Source organism: Pelophylax lessonae, assembly GCF_965119305.1.
Source record: "Pelophylax lessonae genome assembly, chromosome: 4".
In the NCBI taxonomy this organism is placed as follows: Eukaryota; Metazoa; Chordata; class Amphibia; order Anura; family Ranidae; genus Pelophylax; species Pelophylax lessonae.
The window spans coordinates 467819490-467843184 of record NC_138771.1 but is presented as its reverse complement, the minus strand read 5'-3'; the positions used below and the strand labels follow the sequence as shown (position 1 = coordinate 467843184).

At 46.4% G+C, this 23695-nt stretch overlaps 1 protein-coding gene across 2 annotated transcripts in view; it reads left to right on the top strand.

Annotated features, from left to right (window-relative positions):
• The window catches only part of RNF145 (ring finger protein 145), a 196085-nt gene extending 173336 nt beyond the window's left edge, over positions 1 to 22749 (top strand). For both annotated transcript variants that reach the window (XM_082253143.1, XM_082253144.1), the window contains one exon: positions 21041 to 22749. In XM_082253143.1, the coding sequence (XP_082109269.1) occupies positions 21041 to 21481 (441 nt within the window). In that variant the 3' untranslated portion in view covers positions 21482 to 22749. The remainder of the gene's footprint in view (positions 1 to 21040) is intronic.
• Positions 22750 to 23695: the final 946 nt, after the last annotated feature.

The following is a 23695-nucleotide window of genomic DNA, read 5'->3' as shown; positions in this document are numbered from 1 at the left end:
CAAAGGTTCCGAACTGCCCAGCTCTTTACTAAACTTGATCTACGGGGAGCTTACAATCTTGTTCGTATCCGGGAGGGGGACGAATGGAAAACGGCTTTCAGGACCCGGTTCGGACATTTTGAATATTTAGTTATGCCATTCGGATTATGTAATGCCCCCGCCACGTTCCAGCACTTCGTAAACGATATTTTCCGGGAATTTTTGGACTATTTCGTAATCGTTTACCTAGATGACATCCTCATCTTCTCTGCTACCCTGGATCTCCACAGAGCTCATGTGAAAAAAGTCCTTGCGACTCTGAGGAAGCACGGTTTATACATTAAAGCAGAAAAGTGCGAATTTGAAAAGACTTCCATCCAATTCCTGGGTCTTATCATATCTACCAAGGGAATCGCAATGGACCCACAAAAGGTGAAAGCTATCCTTGAATGGCCAGCCCCTTCAGACAAGAAGGGTGTTCAACGATTCATAGGATTTGCTAATTTTTACAGAAGATTTGTAAAAGACTTTTCAGCTATCATTTCACCGATTACGCAGTTGACTCGCCAGCAGACCAGATTCAAATGGTCCCCAGAAGCTCAGGCAGCATTTGACAAACTCAAAGGACTGTTCACCTCTGCACCAGTCTTACAGCACCCAGATCCGGTTTTACCCTTTGTGTTAGAGGTAGACGCCTCAGAAATAGCCACAGGAGCCATCTTGTCTCAGCGCCAAGGACCTAAGGCCCTACTTCACCCTATTGCCTTTTTCTCTCAAAAGATGAGCCCCTCAGAGAGAAATTACGATGTGGGTGACCGAGAACTGTTGGCCATTAAAACCGCCTTGGAGGAGTGGAGATATTTATTGGAAGGTGCCGCCCACCCAATTTTGATCTTCACTGATCATAAAAATTTAGAATACCTGAGGGCCGCTAAACGTCTGAGACCACGACAGGCCCGGTGGGCTTTATTTTTCTCAAGATTTAATTTCCACATAACTTACCGACCAGGCTCCAAGAACGGGAAAGCAGACGCCCTCTCCCGAATGTTCCCTGATGCCCCCGAGTCTGTGGAACCAAGTACCATTCTGTCAGCACAACATTTTTTCCTGATCCAGCCAGAATTAAAATCCTCAATTAAACAGGCATCCACCCAGTACGCGGACACAGAAATACCCCCCTTGGAGAGTCGAGACGGGTTCCTTTGGCACCAGGACAAAGTTTTCATTCCCCAACCAGTCAGGCTCCAAGTTCTAAAGACTTTCCATGACCATCAGCTGGCCGGACATTTTGGTGTACGAAAGACCCTTGAGCTTATCCAACGCTCCTTCTGGTGGCCCAGTTTAAGGAAGGATTGCCAGTCTTATGTTAGCTCCTGCGTTGTCTGTCAGCGCAACAAGGGGTCCAACACCAAGTCCTGGGGTCTGTTAAGGCCTCTACCCATCCCTGAGCAACCCTGGAAGATGATCTCATTGGACTTTATTGTTGACTTACCTTCATCTGGGGGTTTTACTACCATCTTGGTGGTAGTGGATCGTCTGACCAAAATGGCCCACTTCCTGCCCATGACCGGCACTCCATCAGCCCCAGAAACAGCAAAAATATTCATCAAGGAAGTAATCAGACTACATGGGCTTCCGGATAATATTGTTTCCGATAGAGGAGTACAGTTCACCTCCAGATTCTGGAAGGATCTTTGTAAGACCTTGTCCATTAAAATATGTCTTTCTTCCGCTTACCATCCCCAAAGCAATGGCCAGACAGAAAGAACAAACCAGACGCTAGAACAGTATCTTCGTTGTTTCTGTACTTTTGCCCAAAATGACTGGATATCCCTTCTCCCATGTGCGGAGTTTGCATACAATAATTCGGTACATGCCTCCACTAACCAGTCCCCATTTTGGGCGAATTATGGGTTCCATCCCTCCTTTTTGCCCAATACCCTTCCGGAAGCATCTGTCCCTGCAGTCCAAGATCGGATTAATTCTATTCAGACGAACTACTTATTCCTTCAGGAGGCCGTCCAGAAAGCACAAACGGATTACAAGAGGTTCTATGATAAAAAGAAAAGAAATGAACCTACCTTTAAAAGAGGGGACAAAGTGTGGCTTTCCTCAGCTAATCTGAAACTTTCCTGCCCATCCCGAAAACTGGGTCCAAGATTCGTTGGACCCTTTGAGATCAAAAGGGAGGTCAACCCTGTGGCTTTCGAACTGGTTTTACCCAACTCCTACAAAATTCACCCAGTATTTCATGTATCTCTGCTAAAACCAGTTGTACCCAGCCCTTTTTCTGGTAGGCATGAATTACCCCCTCCTCCAGTCCTGGTGGAGGGTGAAGCGGAGTATGAAGTGGAGGCCATAATGGACTGCAGAAAGAGGGGTAGACAAACCCAGTACCTCATCAAGTGGAAGGGGTATTCTGCAGAGGAAAATTCCTGGGAGCCTGCAAATAATGTACACGCTCCTAGACTGATCCGGGAGTTCCACAACAGACACTCAGAGAGACTGGCCCGTCTGGGCATCCGGAGGCTGCCCCTCGGGGGGGGGCACTGTCAGGGAAATGGCCATAGGAGAACTGGCAACATTGCCAGTAATAGAAATGGACGCTCCTGACTCAACTGACACAGCCCTCTGCTGGCCTGTCAGGGAAATGGCCATAGGAGAACTGGCAACATTGCCAGTAATATAAATGGATGCTCCTGACTCAACTGACACAGCCCTCTGCTGGCCTGTCAGGGAAATGGCCTATAAAAGGTGGCCATAGGATCAGACTCATTGCTGGATTATCTCTCAGCTTCCTGTGTTTCCTGTGCTTCCTGTTTCCTGTTTGGATTTCCTGTTGTGACTTGGCTTGTTCCTGATTCCGTTTGATCTCCTGCTCCTGGTTTGACCCTTGGCTTCTCCCACTGACCTTGCTTCCGTTACCTACTGTGTATGACCCCGGCTTGCTTCAAGACCTCGGCTATTCTGGTTGTCTCCTGTGCATGACCTCGGCTTGTACCACGGTTTCCGCTACTAGAGACTATTCCTTGGCACAAGGTAGCCCGGCTGCTTCAGAGCCTTGAAGACTCATACCCTGCTGCGATTCCAGCCTGTTCCAGTTCGCTCTCGGATTGCTCTGGTTCTACCTACCTGCCTGCAGCTGGTAACCCGTGCCACTTGGGGCGCCACACCCTTTGTACCATCTCCAGGGGTGTGCCGCACTGAGCCGCAAGGGGAGCCCTCTCAGCACCTCGGCCTCGGATCAGGTAACCCTGACAAGGGAAGAGGGAAGGGAAAAAAAAAAAATTTTTTTTTTTTTCTTTTTTTTGGAGGAGGGGAGAGAGGGAAAAGGATTGAAATGGGAGATTTGGGTTCGGTTATAGAATGCCTAAGGAAGACTATGGTCACTTTTGAGTCGAACTGAATATTTTGAAATTTGTAATCGTGAAAGTTGAAATGTTCGGCTATAGAATGTTTAAGGAAGGCTATGGCTCTTTTGAGTTGAACTGAATATTGTATAATTTGTAACTGTGAAAGTTGGAATGTATTGAATACAGTGTATATGTAACTGAACTTAAAGAAATAAAGAAATAATTTGAAAAAAAAAAAAAAATTAGTTTAGGTACAGCGTCGCACGACCGCACAATTGTCCGTTAAAGTCACGCAGTGACTGGTCAGGAAGGGGGTAAAATCTTCCGGGGCTTAAGTGGTTAAACATATGCACAGTCCCCAAACCAAATGTGGTATCTGCCGTATTCTGGACTTAAAATCTCTTAACAGGTTTCTCCCTGTTTCAAAATTCTGGATGGAATCCGCAAGATCACATTGCTTCTTTCAGACGAGGGGAATTTCTTGCATCAGTAGACATCCAGGATGACTCTGTTCACACCCCGATCTTCCCTCCACATCAACGTTTTCTGTGCTTTGCTGTGGGTAACCGACACTTCTAATTTGTAGCGCTACGATATGAGCTGTCCTCTGCCTCTTGATTGTTCGAAAAAGTGCTTGCCCCTCTTCTTACTATTCTGCAGACTCATATCACTGGATGCTTAGACGACGATCTTCTAAAGGACTGCTCTGCCACAATGTTGCCAGCCAAAGGCCAAAAGACTATTCAGTTCCTTCAAACCTTCAACTAGGTAATCTACTCTCCAAATGTTGTTTTCCACCCCTCCCACCGACGGAGGTACCAGGTCCAATCTTAGACTTGGATCTAATCTTGCCTCCTCAAGGACTTTTTTCCCCCTTTTGTGATGGGGCGGAAAAAAAAAAAGTTCAAAAAAAAATGTAAAAAATTACACTAACACCCAAGCACAAAAAAAAAATCACACCCCACATACACGCAAATCCGATCGTAAATGCACACATCGGGGATGCCAATGCACAAAAACGTTGATTGTGATACACATGTTAAATAATTTCCACGCATGCCGGAGTGAGAGCAATAATGTTAGGAAATTGGGGATGTGACTTTGGGATACCACGCTTGTAATGCTGCCTTCCTGGTTGTCATTACATCAGTTACAAATGTTTCTAAGGTGGAAGCCCTTTCTTGGAAGGAGCCTTTTCTTGTACTAGACAGGGACACTGAGACCAAAACCTTCCTTTCTCTTTCGTTCACTTACGGACACTGCTCCATGATTTCTTGGACCCTTGGGCTTATGCTGCTCTCTCTGCAGGAGTAGGACTAGGCGGAAACAATTTTGGCTATGCCCTTGAGGCAGTCCCAGGGGGTATACCATCACTTCCTGCTATAGGACTTCAGTTTTTTTCTGCCTAGTCAGGAGTAAGGACCTGGCTCCCTGCAGGGATCTGCAGTCCTGGCATTTTTTCCTTTTTAAATGGAATTTTTTCTTTCCTCTTTGTTATTTTCTGTTTCTCTGTCAACTACAATCAACAGCTGGACTGGGCGATGCACTGGATATCCTAGATCCTTATGGCCTTCCCAGTCTGGCCTGCGAGCGCAACCCAACTATTCGCTTCAAGCTAGGTTGGACGGGGGCTGGCTGGCGAGTGAAACACCTAACGAGGTTGCATAGGTCACAACAACGGTCATGATCAGAGTCGCAGCGTATCTCTGGCCGTAGCACCCCCATTCCAAGATGTTGCGGTGGACTGCCAGGAGTGATGCCCACCAATGCCAAGGTGTGGTGAGTAGTGTCCCCCTTTTTTTTCTCTGGGGATTGCTGGGGTGGTCATGGTCCCTTCCTGGGGATAGTAGGCCTCTCCCTTCCTCCCTTCATGGTTTCCCCTCTCTCTCTGGAGGGATTCTCCCTGCATTGGTCGCCCTCACCTGCCCCCAGCCCTCTCCCCTAGTCCCCCTTTGGGGTGCACGGGTGTTTCTGGGTGGGGGTGTTACATTGGTGCTGGGTCGAAGGGCAGTGGGAGTGTGCCGCTGGCGGCTCCCTGTTAGGGGTGCCTGCATTTATTGCACTGTGGGGGGGGGGGGGGTGGTTCCCTGGGGGTGCTCCCCCTTGTGGACTATTACTTCTCTGGGGTCCAGTGAGTCCCGGGTCCCCCGCGCGGCGCCGTCAGTGGATGGTTGTTTTCAGGCTAGGTGGCCATGTTTGTGTAGTCCAGCGGCCATGTTTTGGGTTTCCCATTGTAGTCTATGCAGCGGCCATTTTCTTGAAGTCCAGTGGGGGCCTCTAGTGACAGTGTCAGCGCTTACTCTTTGATCGCAGTGTGGCAGGTTGTTTGGCGCTCTGGATCCAGCTCTGGGTGCATGGTGGTGAGTCTCTGTGGGTATACAGCCCTTCCTCTGCTATATACAGCGCCGCGGGTGCACTGATTCTTGTGGTGCTCCAAACGGTGTGCAGGGGTTTTTTTCTAAAAAAAAAAGTTTTTATTTTGGGCACAGTGCAGCTCCGATTTAACATGGAGCCCCTTGAACGTGTATCACCACCTGACCCACTCTTTGAAGCTCCGGGACCCTCTGGGTTTCAGCCTGCCATGACGGTGGCCCTGCAGTCATTTGTGCCAAAGGTTGATATGGCCCTGCAAAGACGGCCTTGCAAGAAGCGCCCCTCGCCTTCACCAGTGTCCTCTGCCTCTTCAGAGTCTGAGGTGGATTTGGCCGCTGCAGACACGAGTCAGCCCGCTGGGTCTGTGTCCACGCACCCTGAGTTCTCTAACAGTGAGGATGAATTCTCTTCCTCTACAGCCGCTCACGAAAAGGCGACGGTTGAGGCATTGATTGTGCCAGTGCGGGAAATGTAAAGTTGGAGGACTCAGCTGATGCTGAGTTGATGACGCCGGTGCAGTTTGGCACCCGCAGATCTTCCAAGGTTCCCCTTTCCTGCCTATTTTGACAGGATTGTCGCTAGTCAGTGGGGATCCCTGAAGTGCATGGTTGGAATACCTAAGCATTTCGCTAGGAGATATCCCTTTGAGGAGTCTCTCCTGAAGAAACTGATGGTTTCACCGTCGGTGGACTCTCAAGTTTCCAGGCTAAATGAGGCCACACTTTTCCTTGTGGAGGATTCATCCTTTAAGGATCCTGTGGACAAGAGAGCTGAGGCCCTGGTTCATTACCTTTTCACCGTGGTAGGTTCAATGTTGAGGCCAGTGTTTTTCTATCACCTTGGTATCCCAGACTTTAATGGAATGCGCTAAAACTTTACGCTAGCATCTGGAAGGGGGTCAACATCCTCCTGAGCTGGCGGATCAGTTGATCTAGGGGCTACAGTACGTTTGCATCTTTGTATGGCAGAGTATCTGTGACGGCGGTGATCCTTCGCCGCATGATTTGGTTTAAGCACTGGTCGGCCGACCAGGCTTCTAAAAAGGTGCTGACTGATCTACCTTTTGTTGGTGACTGTTTGTACAGTACCTTTATGGAGGAAATCATAAGGGCCCTTACGGAGGTAAGAGTACCTTATTTCCGCAGGTTGCTAGGAGAAAGGAGCCTCGTTGTAAACATGGTCCCTTTTTTCTCGGCAAACAAGTGACTCTTTTATCCGAAAGGAAAAGGGTTTGAGATCAATCTGTAAGTTTGTGGGCGGCTCCAAGAGACCCTGGAATGGTAAGTCAAAAGCAGGCAATGCTGGTTCCGCAGACAAGCCTTCCCCAGCCTGAAGGGGCACCCTCACCCATATCTGGGGTGGGGGGTGTCTTCGCTTCTTTCCGGACCCGTGGACCTTGCTCGTTCAGGACAAATCGGTTTGCGAGTTTCTTTGGTTCGGCTACAAGATCGGGTTTGGGTCCTTGCCTCCGGCAAGGTTCTTTTCTTTAAATTTACGCCCATCTCACAATTGGCTGCAGGGCCTTTACGGGGCAGTGCAGGACCTGTTAGCACAAGGAGTCATTGTGCCGGTTCCAGAGTTGGAACATTTTCAAGGTTTTTATTTAAATCGGTTTACTGTTCCCAGGAAGGAAGGCAATGTGCGTCCAATCTTGGACCTCAAGGCTCTGAACCACTTTCTGCGGATTTAGAAGTTTCGGATGGAGTGCATGGATGGACGATAGTGGCTTTCCTTTATCAAGGATATCTTTTGGCTTCTATCGATCTCAAGGACGCTTACCATCACTTACCTCACGTCGCTTACCTTCATATTCCAATATATGTCGGGCACCAGCGTTTTCTTTGTTTTGCCGTGGGCGAGGAGCACTATCAATTTGTGGCGTTACCTTTTTGTCTCGATTCAGCGCCTCGTGTGTTCACAAAGTTTTGGCCCCAATGTTGGCCTTGCTTCGGCAGAGGGGGATCGCAGTACTAGGTTACCTGGATGATCTGCTTCTGCGTGCAGAGTCTTCTTCGGCTCTAGAAGCCTACTTGGACATTACTGTGCGAACTCTTCAGGAGTTAGGCTGGACACTGAATTTTCAGAAATCGACTAACCGTGTCCACCAAGCTTGACTACTTGGGTCTGACGCTGGTTTCAGCATCAGCCCGGGTGTTTCTTCCACAGGCAAAACGACTGAAGTTGCAGGATGCGATTCAGCTCCTGTTGTCGCTTCAGGACTTTCCTACTGGGTTGATGGTCTCCACCTTCGAGGCAGTTCTGTTTTCTCAGTTCCATACCAGACCTCTGCAAAGAGAGATTCTTTCCAAATGGGACAAGGATCCCCAGTCGCTGGACGGTCTGATCCTGTTGAGTCGGGGTATGTGAAGGTGTCTGATATGGTGGCTCTGCTCCCCGACACTTCGCCTGGAAAAGTCTTTTCTTCCTCTATATTGGACAGTGATTTCCATGGATGCCAGCCTGTCCGGGTGGGGAGGTGTCTTGGGAGTATACTCCGCTCAAGGTGTTTGGACTCGAGAGGAGTCCAGGCTGCCGATCAACTTCCTGGAGATTTGAACGTTCAGGCATTGTCTGTCTCAGTGGACAGATCGTCTGCAGGGATGCCCAGTGAGGATAGTTACATAGTTACATAGTTACATAGTAGGCGAGGTTGAATAAAGACAATAGTCCATCCAGTTCAACCTGTGTAGGTGTGTGTGACTGTAATCATCTAACATAGCCCTCAATCTCCTGATCCTTGAGATGTAAGTCTAAGAGTCTTTTGAAAGTCACCATACTACCCGCAGAAACCACCTCTTGTGGTAGACAATTCCACAATCTTGTAGCCCTAACAGTAAAGAACCCCCCACGTTGCCTGAGGTTAAAACGCTTCTCCTCTAATCGCATTGTATGTCCTCGAGTCCTCATGCAATTCCTTCGAATGAACAGCTTTTCTTCTAAGCTGAGATCCCCATTAAGATATTTATAAATTGCTATCATGTCCCCTCTCAGACGTCTTTTCTCCAGGGAAAATAAATCGAGCGATTGCAGCCGCTCTTCATAGGTAAGGTCCTCCAACCCCCTAATCAGTTTAGTTGCCCTTCTCTGGACTTTCTCCAGCTCCAACACATCCCTCCTGAGGACTGGCGACCAGAACTGGACAGAATACTCCAGATGCGGTCGGACCAGAGTTTTATAAAGTGGAAGGATTATAGTCTTATCTCTGGAATACATCCCTTTCTTTATGCATGCTAATATTCTGTTGGCTTTGGAAGCTGCCGCTTGGCATTGCATGCTGTTGCCTAATCTATCATCAACTAAGACTCCCAAATCTTTCTCCATTTTTGATTCCCCCAAGGGTTCCCCTCCTAACGTGTATTGTGCTTTTATGTTTTTGGTCCCCAAGTGCAAAACCTTACACTTCTCCACATTAAACCTCATTTGCCATGTCGTTGCCCACTCCGTAATTTTGTCCAGGTCATTCTGTAGGATATCTGCTTCATGCTGTGCAGTTATCGCCCTGGCCAATTTTGTGTCATCTGCAAAAACTGATAACGAACTACTGATCCCTTCCTCAATGCTGTTTATGAATAAATTGAACAAGGTTGGTCCCAGGACTGAGCCCTGGGGCACCCCGCTTACTACCTCAGACCAGTCTGAGTATGCGCTGTTTATTACTACCCTTTGGACACGGCCTTTTAGCCAATTCCGTATCCAAGAGCAAACCCTGCTGTCGATACCTGCAGACCTTATTTTATAAATTAAGCGCTTGTGGGGAACTGTATCAAACGCCTTAGCGAAATCCAAGTACACCACATCCACTGGTCTCCCCCTATCTAGCTCACAGCTCACTTCCTCGTAGAATGCTAAGAGATTGGTTTGACAAGAACGCCCATTTGTAAACCCGTGCTGGTTACTACTGATGATGTTGTTGTCTTTAGCATACTCTACGATATAGTCCCTTATCATCCCCTCCAAAAGTTTACATATTATTGATGTCAGACTGACAGGCCTATAATTTCCCGGGATATGTCTCTGGCCCTTTTTGAATATCGGAATCACGTTAGCCTTCGGAATCACGTTAGCCTATACAATCGGACAATGCTACTGCGGTGACAAATGTCAATCATCAAGGGGGCTCGGGAAGTAGCCGGCATCCTGAGGTGGGCAGAACTATATGTTCCGGCCCTCTCTGCTGTGCACATTCTGGGGGTAGAGAATTGGCAAGCAGACTATCTCAGTCAGCAGACGTTGGATCAGAGAGAATGGTCTCCATCACCTGGAGGTGTTTCATCATCTATGTCTCCTGTGGGGGAACCCTAATGTGGACCTGTTGGCCTCCCGTCTCAACAAGAAGGTGCAGAGGTTTGTGTCAAGGTCTGGTGTTCCTGTGACTGACACCGCAGAAGCCCTGGTGGCCCCTTGGGGTCAGTATTGTCTGATTCACGCTTTTCCTCCAATACAACTTCTGTCAAGACTGCTACGCATAATCAAGGTAGAAGGGATTACAGTCATTCTGGTGGCACCAGACTGGCCTCGCCGGTCTTGGTACGCAGGCCTGGTAAGGCTGGTGGCAGACGTCCCTTAGAAATTTCGGACGACAGGCTAGCAAAACACGCCCCTAACCTTCCCCTGCCTTGTCTGTCTCATCATATCTTGAATCTGATTCGGTCACTGCGGACGTGGGTCACACTGCTGGGTCTGCAAACGCGCGCCCGGAATCTTCTGATAGTGGGGATGATTCCCACGTCTGCAACCGCGCACGAAAAGGCACTGGTGGAAGCACTGATTGTATCTGTGCGTGAGACCTTGAAGATGGAGGATGCAGCTGCGCCTCCGTCACAGGTTCTCTTTGGCCCTCACAAGCCATCAAGCCATCCAGAATGGCAAAGGTGTTTCTCCCCCCCCCCCCCCCCCCCGCGATTTTGACAAAATTGTAGGTAAAAGAGTGGGGACGACCAGAGCTTCCCCGTGGGGGTTCCTAAGCGCTTTCTTAGGCATTACCCCTATGAGGAATCGCTTCTTCAGAAGTGGACTGTTCCACTGGTGGTGGACCCTCCCGGTTTCCTGGTTGAAGAGCCCCCGGCCTTTAGGGTCTGGCTGACAGAAAGGCATAGGCTGTGGCCCATAATATGTATACTCTGGCTGGTTCGGCAAAGAGGCCGGTATTCACCATTGCCCTGGTGTCACAAACTCTGACCGAGTGGGCTAAGCTTTTTATGCCGTTACCTGGAGGGAGAATAGCTCCCCCCTGCCTTTACTGAGCTGATGGACCAGCTGGTCAGGGGCTGCAGTTTATCTGTGATGCCTCTTTGGATGCGGCTCCCCTAGTGTTTGCACTTTCTGTTTTGGCAGTGGTCCTTTGGCATGCCTTTTGGATCAAATGCTGGTCTGCAGACCAGAATTCTAAAAAGGCCTTGACTGATCTTTCCTTTCAAGGAGATCGCCTGTTTGGAGCTACCCTGGATGACATCATAAAAGGTCTCACAGGGAGGAAGAGTACCTTTCTTACGCAGACTACTAAGGGCAAGTAACCTCGTCATAGACGTGGTCCTTCCTTTTCAGGTCATAAGAAGTTTTTTTTGTCCCTCAGGGTCGACTGACAAGGGCTAGAAGCCTTTCAGGGCTGCCTCCTGGTCTGGCAAGCCAAGAGCGGGCTTCTCCAGACCTGCGGGCGAGGCTCCTTAAGCATGAAGGTGCGCCCATATCAGGGGGGGGGGGGGAGTCTTGGTTTCCGGACCCCTGGACTTCCCTGGAGCAAGACAACTGGGTCCACAAAGTCATTCGGTTTGGCTACAAGATCGAGTTTGGCTCTTGTCCCCCTGCAAGGTCCTTTCCTTCCAACTTGCGCCTGTCCCTGGACCACTTACAGGGTCTGTTTGGGGTGGTACAAGACCTGTTACATCAAGGGGTGATTGTCCCGGTTCCGACCTTGGAACGGTTTTAGGGTTTTTACTAAAACATGTTTACAGTTCCCAGGAATTAAGGCAAAGTGCGTCCAATCCTGGACCTCAAGGCGCTAAACTGCCTTGTGCAGGTATAGAAGTGCAGAATGGAGTCCATTCAAATGGTGGTGGCATCCCTGCGTCAGGGATTTCCTCACCTCCTATAGATATCAAGGATGCCTACTTTCACATTTCAATATGTGCCAGTCTGCAGTGTTTTCTCTGCTTTGCTGTGGCAGAGGAGCATTATCAGTTTGTGGCGTTACCGATGGTCTCGCATCTGGTCTTCACAAAAGTGTTAGCCCCGGTGCTAGGTTTGCTACGCTGGCTTTGACGGCTTGGCTGTTGAAAGCCAGGTGCTAAAGATAGGGGTTTTTCTGAGTCTGTGATTCCTACACTGTTAAAAGCTAGGAAATCTACCTCTAGAAAGATCTACCATAGTATGTGGAAGACATACATTGCGTGGTGTGAGTCTCTTGGGGTTCTTCCTTGCACCTTCTTGGTGGATCAGATCTTGACCTTCCTTCAACGGGGAGTTGAACAGAAATTGGCCTTGAGTACCATCAAGGGCCAGGTGTCTGCTTTGGCAGTCTTCTTCCAGTGACCTTTGGCCACACACTACCTGATGCGTACCTTTTTGTCAGGGTGTCCGACATTTGGTTCTTTCAGTGCGGGCTCCCTTGCTGCCTTGGGATCTTAATTTGGTACTTTCAGCTCTACAGAAGCCTCCCTTTGAAAATATTCAAGAGATTCCCCTGCTCACGCTGTCCCAGAAAGGTGGCCTTTTTAGTGGCTATCACCTCTGCACGCAGGGTGTCAGAACTGGCGGCATTATCCTGTCCACCTTACCTGGTAATTCACAGGAATTTGGTGGTTCTTCGTCCCCTGTCCGTCGTTCCTTCCAAAGGTTGTCTCTGATTTTCATTTGACGAAAACATTGTGTTGACTTCTGTGTGTCCCAGGCCTAAATATTCAAAGGAAATTGCCTTGCATGACTTGGATGTGGTTCGGGCAATTAGGGTGTACCTGGCAGCTATTGAATCTTTCAGGAAGTCAGACTCTCTCTTTGTGCTCATGGATGGACCTCGAAAAGGGTTGTCCGCTTCCTCTGTGACCATTTCTAGATGGATCAGAAAGACGGTGGCTCAGGCCTATTCCTTCAGGGGTCAGGTTCCTCCTTTCTCTGTTAAGGCACACTCTACTAGGAGGCTTAGTGCCTCCTGGGCTTTCCGTCAGGCGTCAGTGATGCAGGTTTTCAAGGCGGCCACCTGGTTGTCAGTGAACACTTTTACAAAGTTTTATAAAGTGGATATGTGTTTTTCAGGTGGGCTCCAGTTGTTTGGTTGAGCTCCTGTTGCCTGGTTGACTAATGTTTAGCCTTGGGAACATCAGAGAATTTGATTTTACTGTGGGTCGAAAATGCAATTTTTTTGCACACTGAAGGGAGAGGTTTTTGCACCTTTTTTTTGCACGGCTCTTTTATCTCCTGCATGGCATGCAAGAATCATTGCTAAAGGGCTCCGTGGTCCCCTGGATTAGGAGTATGCTGATACTCCGTTTTGTTTGGAAGACTTTGTTGGACTTGATGGCCCAGGCTTAGCAACTCTTTTGTGGCTGTTTCGCAGCCTCTTGGGCAAGTTCCTCCAAATTCCCTCTGCTATTGTTCAGGGGAATGTTTTTAGCTGTGAGTCAGTTTCATTTTCCTCACTTCATGGCTGGTGTAATTTTTTTTTTTTTGCTTGTTCATTATTTTTTTTACAGTGGTTCTTTTGCACTATTCTGGTATTGAAGTTTATCCTGTATTCTTGCCTACATTTGTGGTTGTGCAGTGTGTTTTTATATTTAACCAAAGCTGACTGCACCACACCTCTGACCTGTGTTGCAGTGCAAAATAGGGCACATAGAAAATAAACAATTGTTAGCTGCTGGTGTCCAAACTTCCAATAGGCAGCAGTACAACCCAACTGTATCTAACTTCTGTGTCCCTCACTGGCTTAAAACATTTTTTTACCTCAAGTGCAAACATATTTTTTGTTTGCATCCCAGAAGTGCAACAGGAAGGAAATCTCCTAAAGTGAGGGAATTCATCTCTTAGTTGTCCCAGGAACAGATGTCTCCATTGGAAGGTTTCCCTTCCTCACCTTTTTTTTCTGGGACAACTTTTTGGATTACCTCTCACTTTCTGTCTCGGTGACAATAATCATCAGTGAATCTCCACAGCGAGGATACAGATAACAATAAAAACTTAACACAGCATTTAATCCTTCCCCACACCATTCAGAATTAGAAAAAAAAGTTTTGCCTAAAGATACACTTTATTGTAGGATTTAGGAATCCAACTTTTTCATCTAGCAGAGCTAGCAAGCCTTTTTTTAAGAGCTTGGATCATTTTTGAAGGATAATTGGTTAGTCCTTGTTTCTGGTAATCCTGCAGCTAGTGTTTGTTGTCCCAGTGGGTCAAGGTTTGACTCTGGGGCTGTTTCATTTTAGACGTTTTAATATTTGTAAGTGGAGTTTAAAGTGAAGTCTGTTATTTTACAGTCACAGTCAGACCCAAATCCTGCTATGAAAATTGATAATTGGGTAAAGTGCAGTGCTCTTGAAAACAATCAAATTAGGATTATTATAGTTCTTATTAAATGTAATAAACCAAGCTATTCTATTGCATTAACTATAGTAGTTTTTTTGAAAAGTTGATGGCTGCGCTGGACTGACCTGCTCGATAGAGGGTCTGTGGGTGGGTGGTAGGTGAGAGAGGGCCACTTGGGGAAAGTAACTCCCAATCAATCTGGCCCGACTGGATGAAAAAAGGCAGTGGACCCTTGTAAAGGTGTCTGGGCTGTTACCTTAAGATACGACCTAGTGGTCGTTTCCAAAGTTTCTAGAGGTAGTCGGTTAAAGGAGCGCCCAAAATCCAGCAATAAGAATCCCATTTGGATCAAAAGATTGTCGTTTTATTGAACAACAGAACAACCAATCTGCAACCTTATGCTGTCAGTTGCAGATACGAAAAGCAACATTTATGCCCTGAAGAAGGGGGAGTCTCTGTTCCCCCGAAACGCGTTGGCTTTAACATGTTCTGCTACCAATAAAACAAAAATCTTTTGATCCAAATGGGATTCTGATTACTGATTTTGGGCGCTCCTTTAACCGACTACCACTAGATTGCATTAACTATGTACTCTGAAAAGAGCTTTGTGATGCTTTGATGCAAAATAGTTCCAAAAAGTAAGGTGAACGCTTAGGTCTAAAAACCTTATCAGACTGAACAATAGCTTAGTTAGCAGATAATGTACACTTTGCTAAAAAATTTAAACTTTGTGTCACTTTGGTGTGCACACATTGCTGGTTCTATAAACTTCTTCCAGATTTTACATGTCCTGTATTACAAGTTTTTATCCTCAAAGGGCATAATCTGTATCGTAATGAAACCTCTCCCCCAGCTCCTTTACCTAGGCCAGGGGTAGGGAACCTATGGCTCGCGAGCCAGACATGGCTCTTTTCATGGCTGCATCTGGCTCGCAGACAAATCTTTAATAAAGGGGGGGCGTGTCCAGACGTGAGCCGCGCTGGACGTGTAGTCCTAGAGCTCTGCCACGTCTACCACTCAATCCAGTGCCATCCACGTAGCTGTGCCCGTTGCCAAGGAGATTTCTTAACCCATCGACAGTATACTTTATGGGCTACCCTCAGTTCGTCTCTGGGTGACCAGATTGCCGCGCTACGGACCAAGCGGCCTACTCTCAGTACCGCCGGCTCGTGTGCTGTGCATCTGCGGGCCTTGGCAATCACCGCCCGGTAAGGAGACCTGCCATCTGCTCCCTGTGCCCCGACAGACATGATCTCCTTCCCCTCTGACACCCGGGGACCCACGGGAGCTACCTCTCACATCCACTTCTGAGGCCTTCAGCGGCCGGCCGCCATTTTCTCAGGGCTTATGCTCACCTCCATCACTCGCAGGCCTGCAGGCGCTTCACCACTCCGGCCTCATTGCATACCTGCTTGCTCTGCTCTCTTCCCGACCGGACTCAGGCACTTTCACACGGTTCCATCTACTCACTGTATAGCTGCAGCCCATGAATGTGAATATTAAATAAAGGTTCCTGACCCCTGAAATATAGTGTATGGCTCTCATGGAATTACATTTGAAAATATGTGGTGTTCATGGCTCTCTCAGCCAAAAAGGTTCCCGACCCCTGACCTAGGCTAAGCTGAAGGTGCCTCCAAGTGGTGCATACTTGCCTCCTATGCTGTATACAGCCCAAGTTGTAAGACTGGCACTAGACTATTACAACTTACAAAGACTTTAATCAGAAAGTGAAAATCTAAGGGACGTTAATGCATGGGCATCCCAGAACTATATTTTTCCTGACTGGGTTGTTGACCATGCAGGAAGCCACTGCCATTGGGAGAGCTAAGTATACACCTTGGTGTGAAGAATGGAAAAGGAGGAAAGCGCCTCTAGAGTGTAATAAATAGTTTAATGGCATAAAATAATATAATGTGGTGACTCACATCAAGGCATTAGTTATCGTGTCTGCTCCAGGGGCTTGGACGTCTGCTCTGTTCAGATCGGTCTAGGCTTCCGGGAGGCGTCTGGAGGCTGGCTCTGGCCTCTTCCGGGTAGACCTGGTGTAGGAGCGTGTGGTGGCCGGCAACGTCTGGCACAGAAAAGGGCAGTGAGGGCAAGATCAGGCTTTGCTGCTATGTTCCTGCAGGTCTAGGCTTCCGGGAGGCGTCTGGAGGCTGGCTCTGACATCTTCCGGGTAGATGTTGCAAAGGGAACTCGAAGGTACTCGTGCAGCGGCCGGCGGCGTCTGACGTCACTTCGCCCAGGAAGGGCAGTAAGGGCAAGGTCTGGCTTCACAACGCGTTTCGGAGCATGCGTCGATGTCAGAGTCGGACATGCGCACTCCTTTCTCAAGTGTCCAGGACAAGGGGGAAGAGCACAGTTTATAGGTCACGGGAGGGGTGTGTCCAAATTGTAAAAGCGGCAATGCTGATTTATGGTTAAAGCGGCAATACGAGCATAGCTCAGCCATACTGGATAATTTAAAAGCATGTTGGGCGTGGCATAATAATTATATTAAAAACTGGACAATAAAAACTTGGATATGCTGTAGGCAATGTAGAATACAGTATCTTAGTGAGCAAACAAGGCTCATAAAAGAATTAAGAAATTGTTACAAATATCATGTGTGAAATAACAAGGGGATCCATATGATTGTACACATACATATATACACACAAATTATATAACGAACACATCTCATATATCAAAAAGGAACATTGAGTGGCATGTATATAAAAAGGAAATGCACATGTATGCATGTGTACAGGATATCTAAAGTATCCATGTAGAAATTCTACCTACATATATACATATATATATGTGTATACATACACATGCGCAACAAACCTCTCACACATGTCATGTGCAAGAGAAAAGAGAAAGATACACGTAGGATTGGGCATGGTAATCCTCGGCCTAAGATGGTGTCGGGGAGGCTATGTGTAGGCACCTTAGTGGGGGTGGGGGGGGGGTTTATTGGAAGGAAGGGGGAGGAAAGGAATAAAAGGGGGGGTTGGGAAAGAAGGGGGAAGAGGAAAAAGGGGGGAGGGGGAAAATGAAGAGGGGGGATGTGGGAAGGGAGGGGGGAAGGAAGGGGTGGGTGCATACTTACAAAGAGGCGTTCTAGATGAAATTACAAGGTGTAGGAATAAAGTGGAACCTGAAATGATAACAAACCAATGTTAGATGAGGCACAGTTTGTGGATGGAGGGGGAGGGGACTAGAGAAGGGTATTGACATCAAGTTCTTCATTAAGTCCGTTGGGACTGAGGCTGTCTAAGGTGTAGATCCAGAACGTTTCGCGTTCACATAACGCGAAACGTTCTGCTGGTGGTAGACTTTTGGGGATGGATTCAAGGATCCAAACCCTTAGTCCAACTGTGGAGCGTTGGTGAAATTCCAGGAAGTGGCGGGGGACACTGTGTAGGTCACAACCGGTTTCGATATAGCGTCTGTGTTTCCCAAAGCGCTGTCTCAGGGGACAAATAGTACGTCCCACATAGAGACGTGGGCATGGACATGATAGGCAATACACCACGTGATCGGTGGAGCAATTATGAAAATCATTAAAGGTGTACGTTTTACCTTTATGCGTGAAAGACTTTTGGCCGTGTTGTACAAATTCACAAGTCTTGCAGAGGGCCTTTTTGCACTGGAACATCCCCTTGAGGGGTATGAGGCAGAGAGGATTGGGTTTGGGGTTTTTTATTTTGCTTGGTGCTATTTTAGCTTTGAGAGATGGGGCCTTGCGGTAAGTTATCCGGGGTTTGTCAACAATGTTGGCAGAAAGATGTGGATCTTGTTTAAGGATACCCCAATGTTTGGAAAAAATGCTTTCCATTTTTTTGTGTTGTCCATGAAATTGAGTAATGAATCGGATGGTAGAGTCGGATGCGATATTGTCTTTTTTGGGGGGTTTTCCAGGAAGGTAAGTTTTGTACGCCGTATCGATCAAGGTTTCTGGATGGTGTGAAGAAGATCCCTGGTTTAGCCTAACTTAGGGGGCAGGAGGGCTTTATTAAAATACTGAACATTTACTTTTATGTGAAGCCACAATTTTTTTGGTTCAGCTTTTGGAAGCATAGGGCAGTACTGGAACCCCTATTGCTTTGTTGATATAATCAACATGTATAAATACATAAGTGGTCCATGTAGTGAACTTGGTGGTGAGTTAATCACTTTAAGGTCATCACAGAGGACAAGGGGGCGCTCTTTACGTCTAGAGGAAAAGCGATTTAACCCTCACATAAGGAAAGGCTTCTTCACAGTAAGAGCTGTGAAAATGTGGAGTAGACTTCCTCAAGAACTGGTTCTGTCCAGCTCGGTAGATTCCTTAAAAAAGGCCTGGATTATTTCCTAAATGTGCATAATATAACTGGATACTAACGTTTACAGGTAAAGTTGATCCAGGGAATATCTAATTGCCTCTCGCGGGATCAGGAAGTAAATTTTCCTCTGGTGGAGCAAATTGGATCTTGCCATGCTGGGGGTTTTTTTTTTTCCCCTTCCTCTGGATCAACTGTGGGTATAGAATTGTGTATATGGGATTGTATGATTTCCCCCCCCCCCTTATTAGTTGAACTGGATGGACTTGTGTCTTTTTTCAACCAGGCTAACAATGTAACTATGTGATCCCCAACAGCTACTTTGAAGTAAATGCTTTTTTTAAGCAGGGGAAGTCTACAGCCACTGTTGGCTTTTTATTTCTTTGTCCCTACTTGGTGAATTATTGTCATGGTGTGGTAAGTGAGGGAAAATCTCTCTAACAGAGCACCAGATAGCAATAAAAACATGACAGGGGCTGTAATCATTCCCCATTTTAGCCTCAAAAAACCTGGTTGATGTGGATGTAAACCCTCACGTATACCCAGTGAAGTGACCAGCCTCAGATAATACACAGAGATGAAACAAATCTCCTTCAGCTTTCTACACGGTTTAGAAAATGAACATCGTGTTAGAATTTTTTCTTACGGTTCCATCACTGGTTGTGGAGTCTTGGCATACACTGTGTGACAGCTTATTGGAGGAAAGGCCCCCAGCCCCCCCTCCTCCACATAGGCAGAGGAAGGAAGAAATATGCAGAGCTATACTGTGAATAGACCAACTCTCTGCTAATCTATCTCTATGTACCCACCCCGACACAAATTTCCAGCTGCTTTTTATCTCCTGTGTCTGAGAACTTGCCAGAAGTTATCATGCGGATTACAGAGGCACAAAGCAGAAAGGCACGGACTTAGGACTTTGGAGAGAGATAAGTATTCACAACAGATATGTGTCCAGGTCAAATTTCATTAATGGGGTTTTCATCCACTTTAAGTAGAAGCACAAGAGGGAACATTTAGTGCTTTTAATTTACAATGAGACACAATGCACTATTATGAGTGAAAGGAGACTGGACAGCACCCATGCTTATAATGGTATTGTACTCCCTGCTCTAATTTCTCAGAATTGATGGCATATCAATAGTATTCCTATTACTATTATTTTGAAGTTGCTTATCCAGACTTTAAATATTATAAGGCAGCAATTGCCAAGTGTGAACAGGGATGGAAAGGGGAAACGAAAAAAAACCAGGGGGGGGGGTTCAAAGGGATTTGAATGGTACCATAAGAATTTAAGCTCTTACATAAAAAAATCTTTAACAAACACAGTACATTGTTTAAAATATGTATTAGTTGCAATCACAGATGCATTTACATGATACAAAAGGTCACTTCACATATAGGCTCCAAAAGCAGGTTACTGCGATTTGGCCCTGCCCGACATGTTTCGCGGTCTTTTACTGCTTTTTCAGGAGCATAGATCTAATAAGAGACCAAATCGTCCTCAAGGAAGGGCACTCGGTGGTGGAATTACTTGAAGGGCACTCTTGGTGGAATTACCTTTTAGGGTGAGCTTTTCTTGTTATTGTGCAGTCACCATGTAATATGTAATGAATGACATGTTATTATATGTTGTTTAAATATTCTATGTCCTTGCAGGATGATTTGGTCTCTTCTTAGATCTATGCTCTTGAAGAAGCATTAAAAGACCACAAAATATGTCGGGCAGGGCCAAATCGCAGGCACCTGCTTTTTGAGCCTATATGTGAAGTGACCTTTTGTATACTACCATGTAAATGTATCTGTGATTGTAACCAATACACATATAGCTTTTAAACAATGTACTGTGTTTAACAAATAAAGAATTTTTTATGTAAGGCCCCTTTCACACGGGTGATCCGATCCACCTGTCAGTTTCTCTGGCGGACCTGATCGGATGCTCAATGCATCCCTATGGGGCAGCCGGTGTCAGTGGAGACATCTTCGCTGACACCCGCTGCTATCCGATTCCGATCCTGTCCGTGAAATGCGGACGGATGGAAACCCTATTTTCCATCCGTCTGGAGGATCGGATCAGATGAGAATAGACAGGCGGCCGGTTCTCATCCGATCTCCCCATAGAGGACATCAGGGATCTGACAGCTCCATCTCTGCACACAGAGCGGAGACAGAGCTGTCCTCCGCCTGCTCAGCTGGGATCCGGTAAAAGGGGCCTTAGAGTTTACTTAAATTCTTATGGTACAATTAAAATCCCTTTGCCCCCCTTCTCTCCCGCCCCGTTTTTTTTTTTCGTTTCCCCTTTCCCCCCTGTTCACACTTGGCAATTGCTGCCTAATTTGCTATTCATTTGGGATGAAGGTACCCTACTAGTTACATGTTGTACCTGAGAAGCACAATCACTTTTTCCAGACTTTAAATATATTGAGTTAATTTATAAATTATCCAAATAGATTTATGGAAAAAACATTTTTTTTCCAAGTGAATAACATTAACATTATTTTTTCTTTGCTTCTGTAGGACATGAATTCAGCGGTTATTACTCCTTGCAGCCATTTTTTCCACGCTGGATGCCTTAAAAAATGGTTGTACGTTCAAGAGACCTGTCCATTATGTCATTGCCAGTTAAAGTCCCTTTCTCAGCAGGCGGGAGGAGACCCTGGCTCGTCTACCAGTCCTACTTCTAATGCCAACAACGTTAACCCACAACCAGATGGACTGCCGGGGGCACAAGAAGTAGCACCTCCCCCAGGAAATGAACCAAAGCAGGACACCGGGGAGCCAGAGCTCGCAAAAGACTTACAATCAGTGGGCTCTCCGGGGGCCAAATCAGAACACACAGGGGAGCCTCTGTGCACAAATTGTGAAGGACTAGATATCGGCGAGTTCCTTGAGGGCGTGGCAAGCCAAATGCAGGCTGAGGACTTACAAGAGGAGCAATGCCCCCTTAAAGGAATTTAATCCTTTTTTTTTTTCTTTTTTTGCCTGTTTGAACTTTTTCATTATGAAGCCAAACCCCATCCTTACCACATGCAGCATTCTGCAACTCCTAAACAGAGAACTTTAGCACTGACACTGATTACAGTGTATGCAAGATTTTCCCATTTTTTTTTCTTTTCTTCTGTTCCGGTGCCGAAGTTAAAGCATCACAAAACCATACTTTCTAGCCACTGCCGATGGATACAGATTACTGCTTAATTTGCTGGGTGCTCTTGTGGGATATTTTTTTCCCTTTAATATTTGTTTCTTTTCTCAACGGGTAATGTTCTGCTAAAGGTTTCCAAATTTATTTTTTCAGTCTCCTGGGATTTGATATCATAGCCGTTTACATAGACCAGCCATGCACAAACTAATGTAGAAGTCAAGAACCAGTCATTGTATCTAAGGGCCAGCTGACAACAATAGAAAAGTCTAAAAACACAAACAAAAAAGAGGCCCTGCTACATGGGAATTGTCTAGCCCTAGCATAAACATAATTTCCAGGATTGATTCAAGCATGGGAAGTAATGTTTATTCCAGCTGTGTGATTATTTGGAGACGATGCTGCACGCTTGCATGCTTACTTGCTTGCACTCAAAGTAAACACAGTTTGTGAATGAAAGGGGGCGGGGCATCAGTAACCTCCAAATTCGGTGGATCCTACCTTTTTTTTTTTTTTCTTTTTGCTCTCCTTTTCTTTCTGTTTCTTGCTGTGTTATTGTGTCGATGTTCTGATCAGCCCTTATATGAAGTATATTTGAAGTTCAGGTGATCACCTGTTGTGGGATGAACTTCAGTGCACAGAAGGGGCTGAAGAACCTCATAACTGCACTCTAAAATGTAAAAAAAAAAAAAACCTACAGTGTTAATGGCGATATTTGCACTTTTTGAAAATGAGTACATATTTCTTGTGTATGATCAAATGCCGCAAATGCCATACTAAGGCTTTTAGTAGAGACTTAGTGTATATTTTTTTTATTTTTTTTGCCCTGAAAAGATTGTTGTGTTGAATTTTTAAAATGACATGGCTTTAGGTGGATGAAAAAAATAAAGGCAATTTTTTATGTGAATTTTGATATAAAATAAAAAAAATTAGAAAAACCATTAATTTATACTTTGTGCACATTTGGCCGTAAAGGGAAAAAGTGAAAATTTTATCATTCTGATGGAAGATGTGACCTTTCTAGGTAATGGTTTCATTTTTTATTTTTATTTTTTTTTTTTATTTGTGGTACGTTTGGATGTAGACTGACAGACATAGCTGAATGTCTTAATAAATTCTATTTAATCACGCAGTGCCATGGTGTATTATTTACAATTGTGATACCGTGGTGAATTGCGGATAGAGATTTGTAGGAAAACGGACTAAAAGAGAAGTATGGGGTTTTAGGTTTTTTAGAATCATACTTAGGTGAACGCAGCATGGGTCCAATGCTGCATCTGTCCTCCGCCGGCTCTAATACTGCAGATCTCTCGGTTCTCACAGCTCCCCGTGAAGAGAGATATGGACTGTCAGGCACTGATCTCTGCTCTGTCTGTGGAGAGAGCGGCTGGCTCAGGCTTTCAGCAGAGCCAGGTGCCAGTCCTGGCATGTGGACGGATCTCGACTCCAGTGTCGCAATCTTGCCTGAGCTTGGACTGGCTCTGTGACGTCCCAACAGCGGACTTCCTTTTGCTGAAAACGGGTCACAGCAGTGCAAAACTAACTGCACTCCTGTAATCAACACGATACGAGCTTTGGCTGTATTTCTCCTTAATCTGGATTCACAGTCAGGTGGCGCTTTGTGGTTTCACTTCCCATAGGCCAGTGTTTTTCATCTGGAATGCCGCAGTGTGTCCCCAGGGGTGTCGCGGCAAAATTACAGAAAGCCATGATACAGTCTGATGATTAAAGTTTTTCCTGTGTTAACTTCTGTACATACGGAGCACATTCTGTTCCTCCTCCAGCTCTCTCCCCCCTCCTTACTGCTATCTATACTACTGCTGGCAAAACTGAAAGCTCTAAAAGCACACCGCATGAGTCCTACCAACCAATGATGTCATTGGTTGCTAAGGAAAGGTCCCCCAGTGCACACAGCTTTCAGTTTTGCCAGCAGTAGTATAGATGGCAGCAGAGAATGGAAGAGAGCTGGAGAAGGAAAGGGATGTGTTCTCCCTGCTTCGTATATACAGACGTTAACACAAGAACGTTTTCAG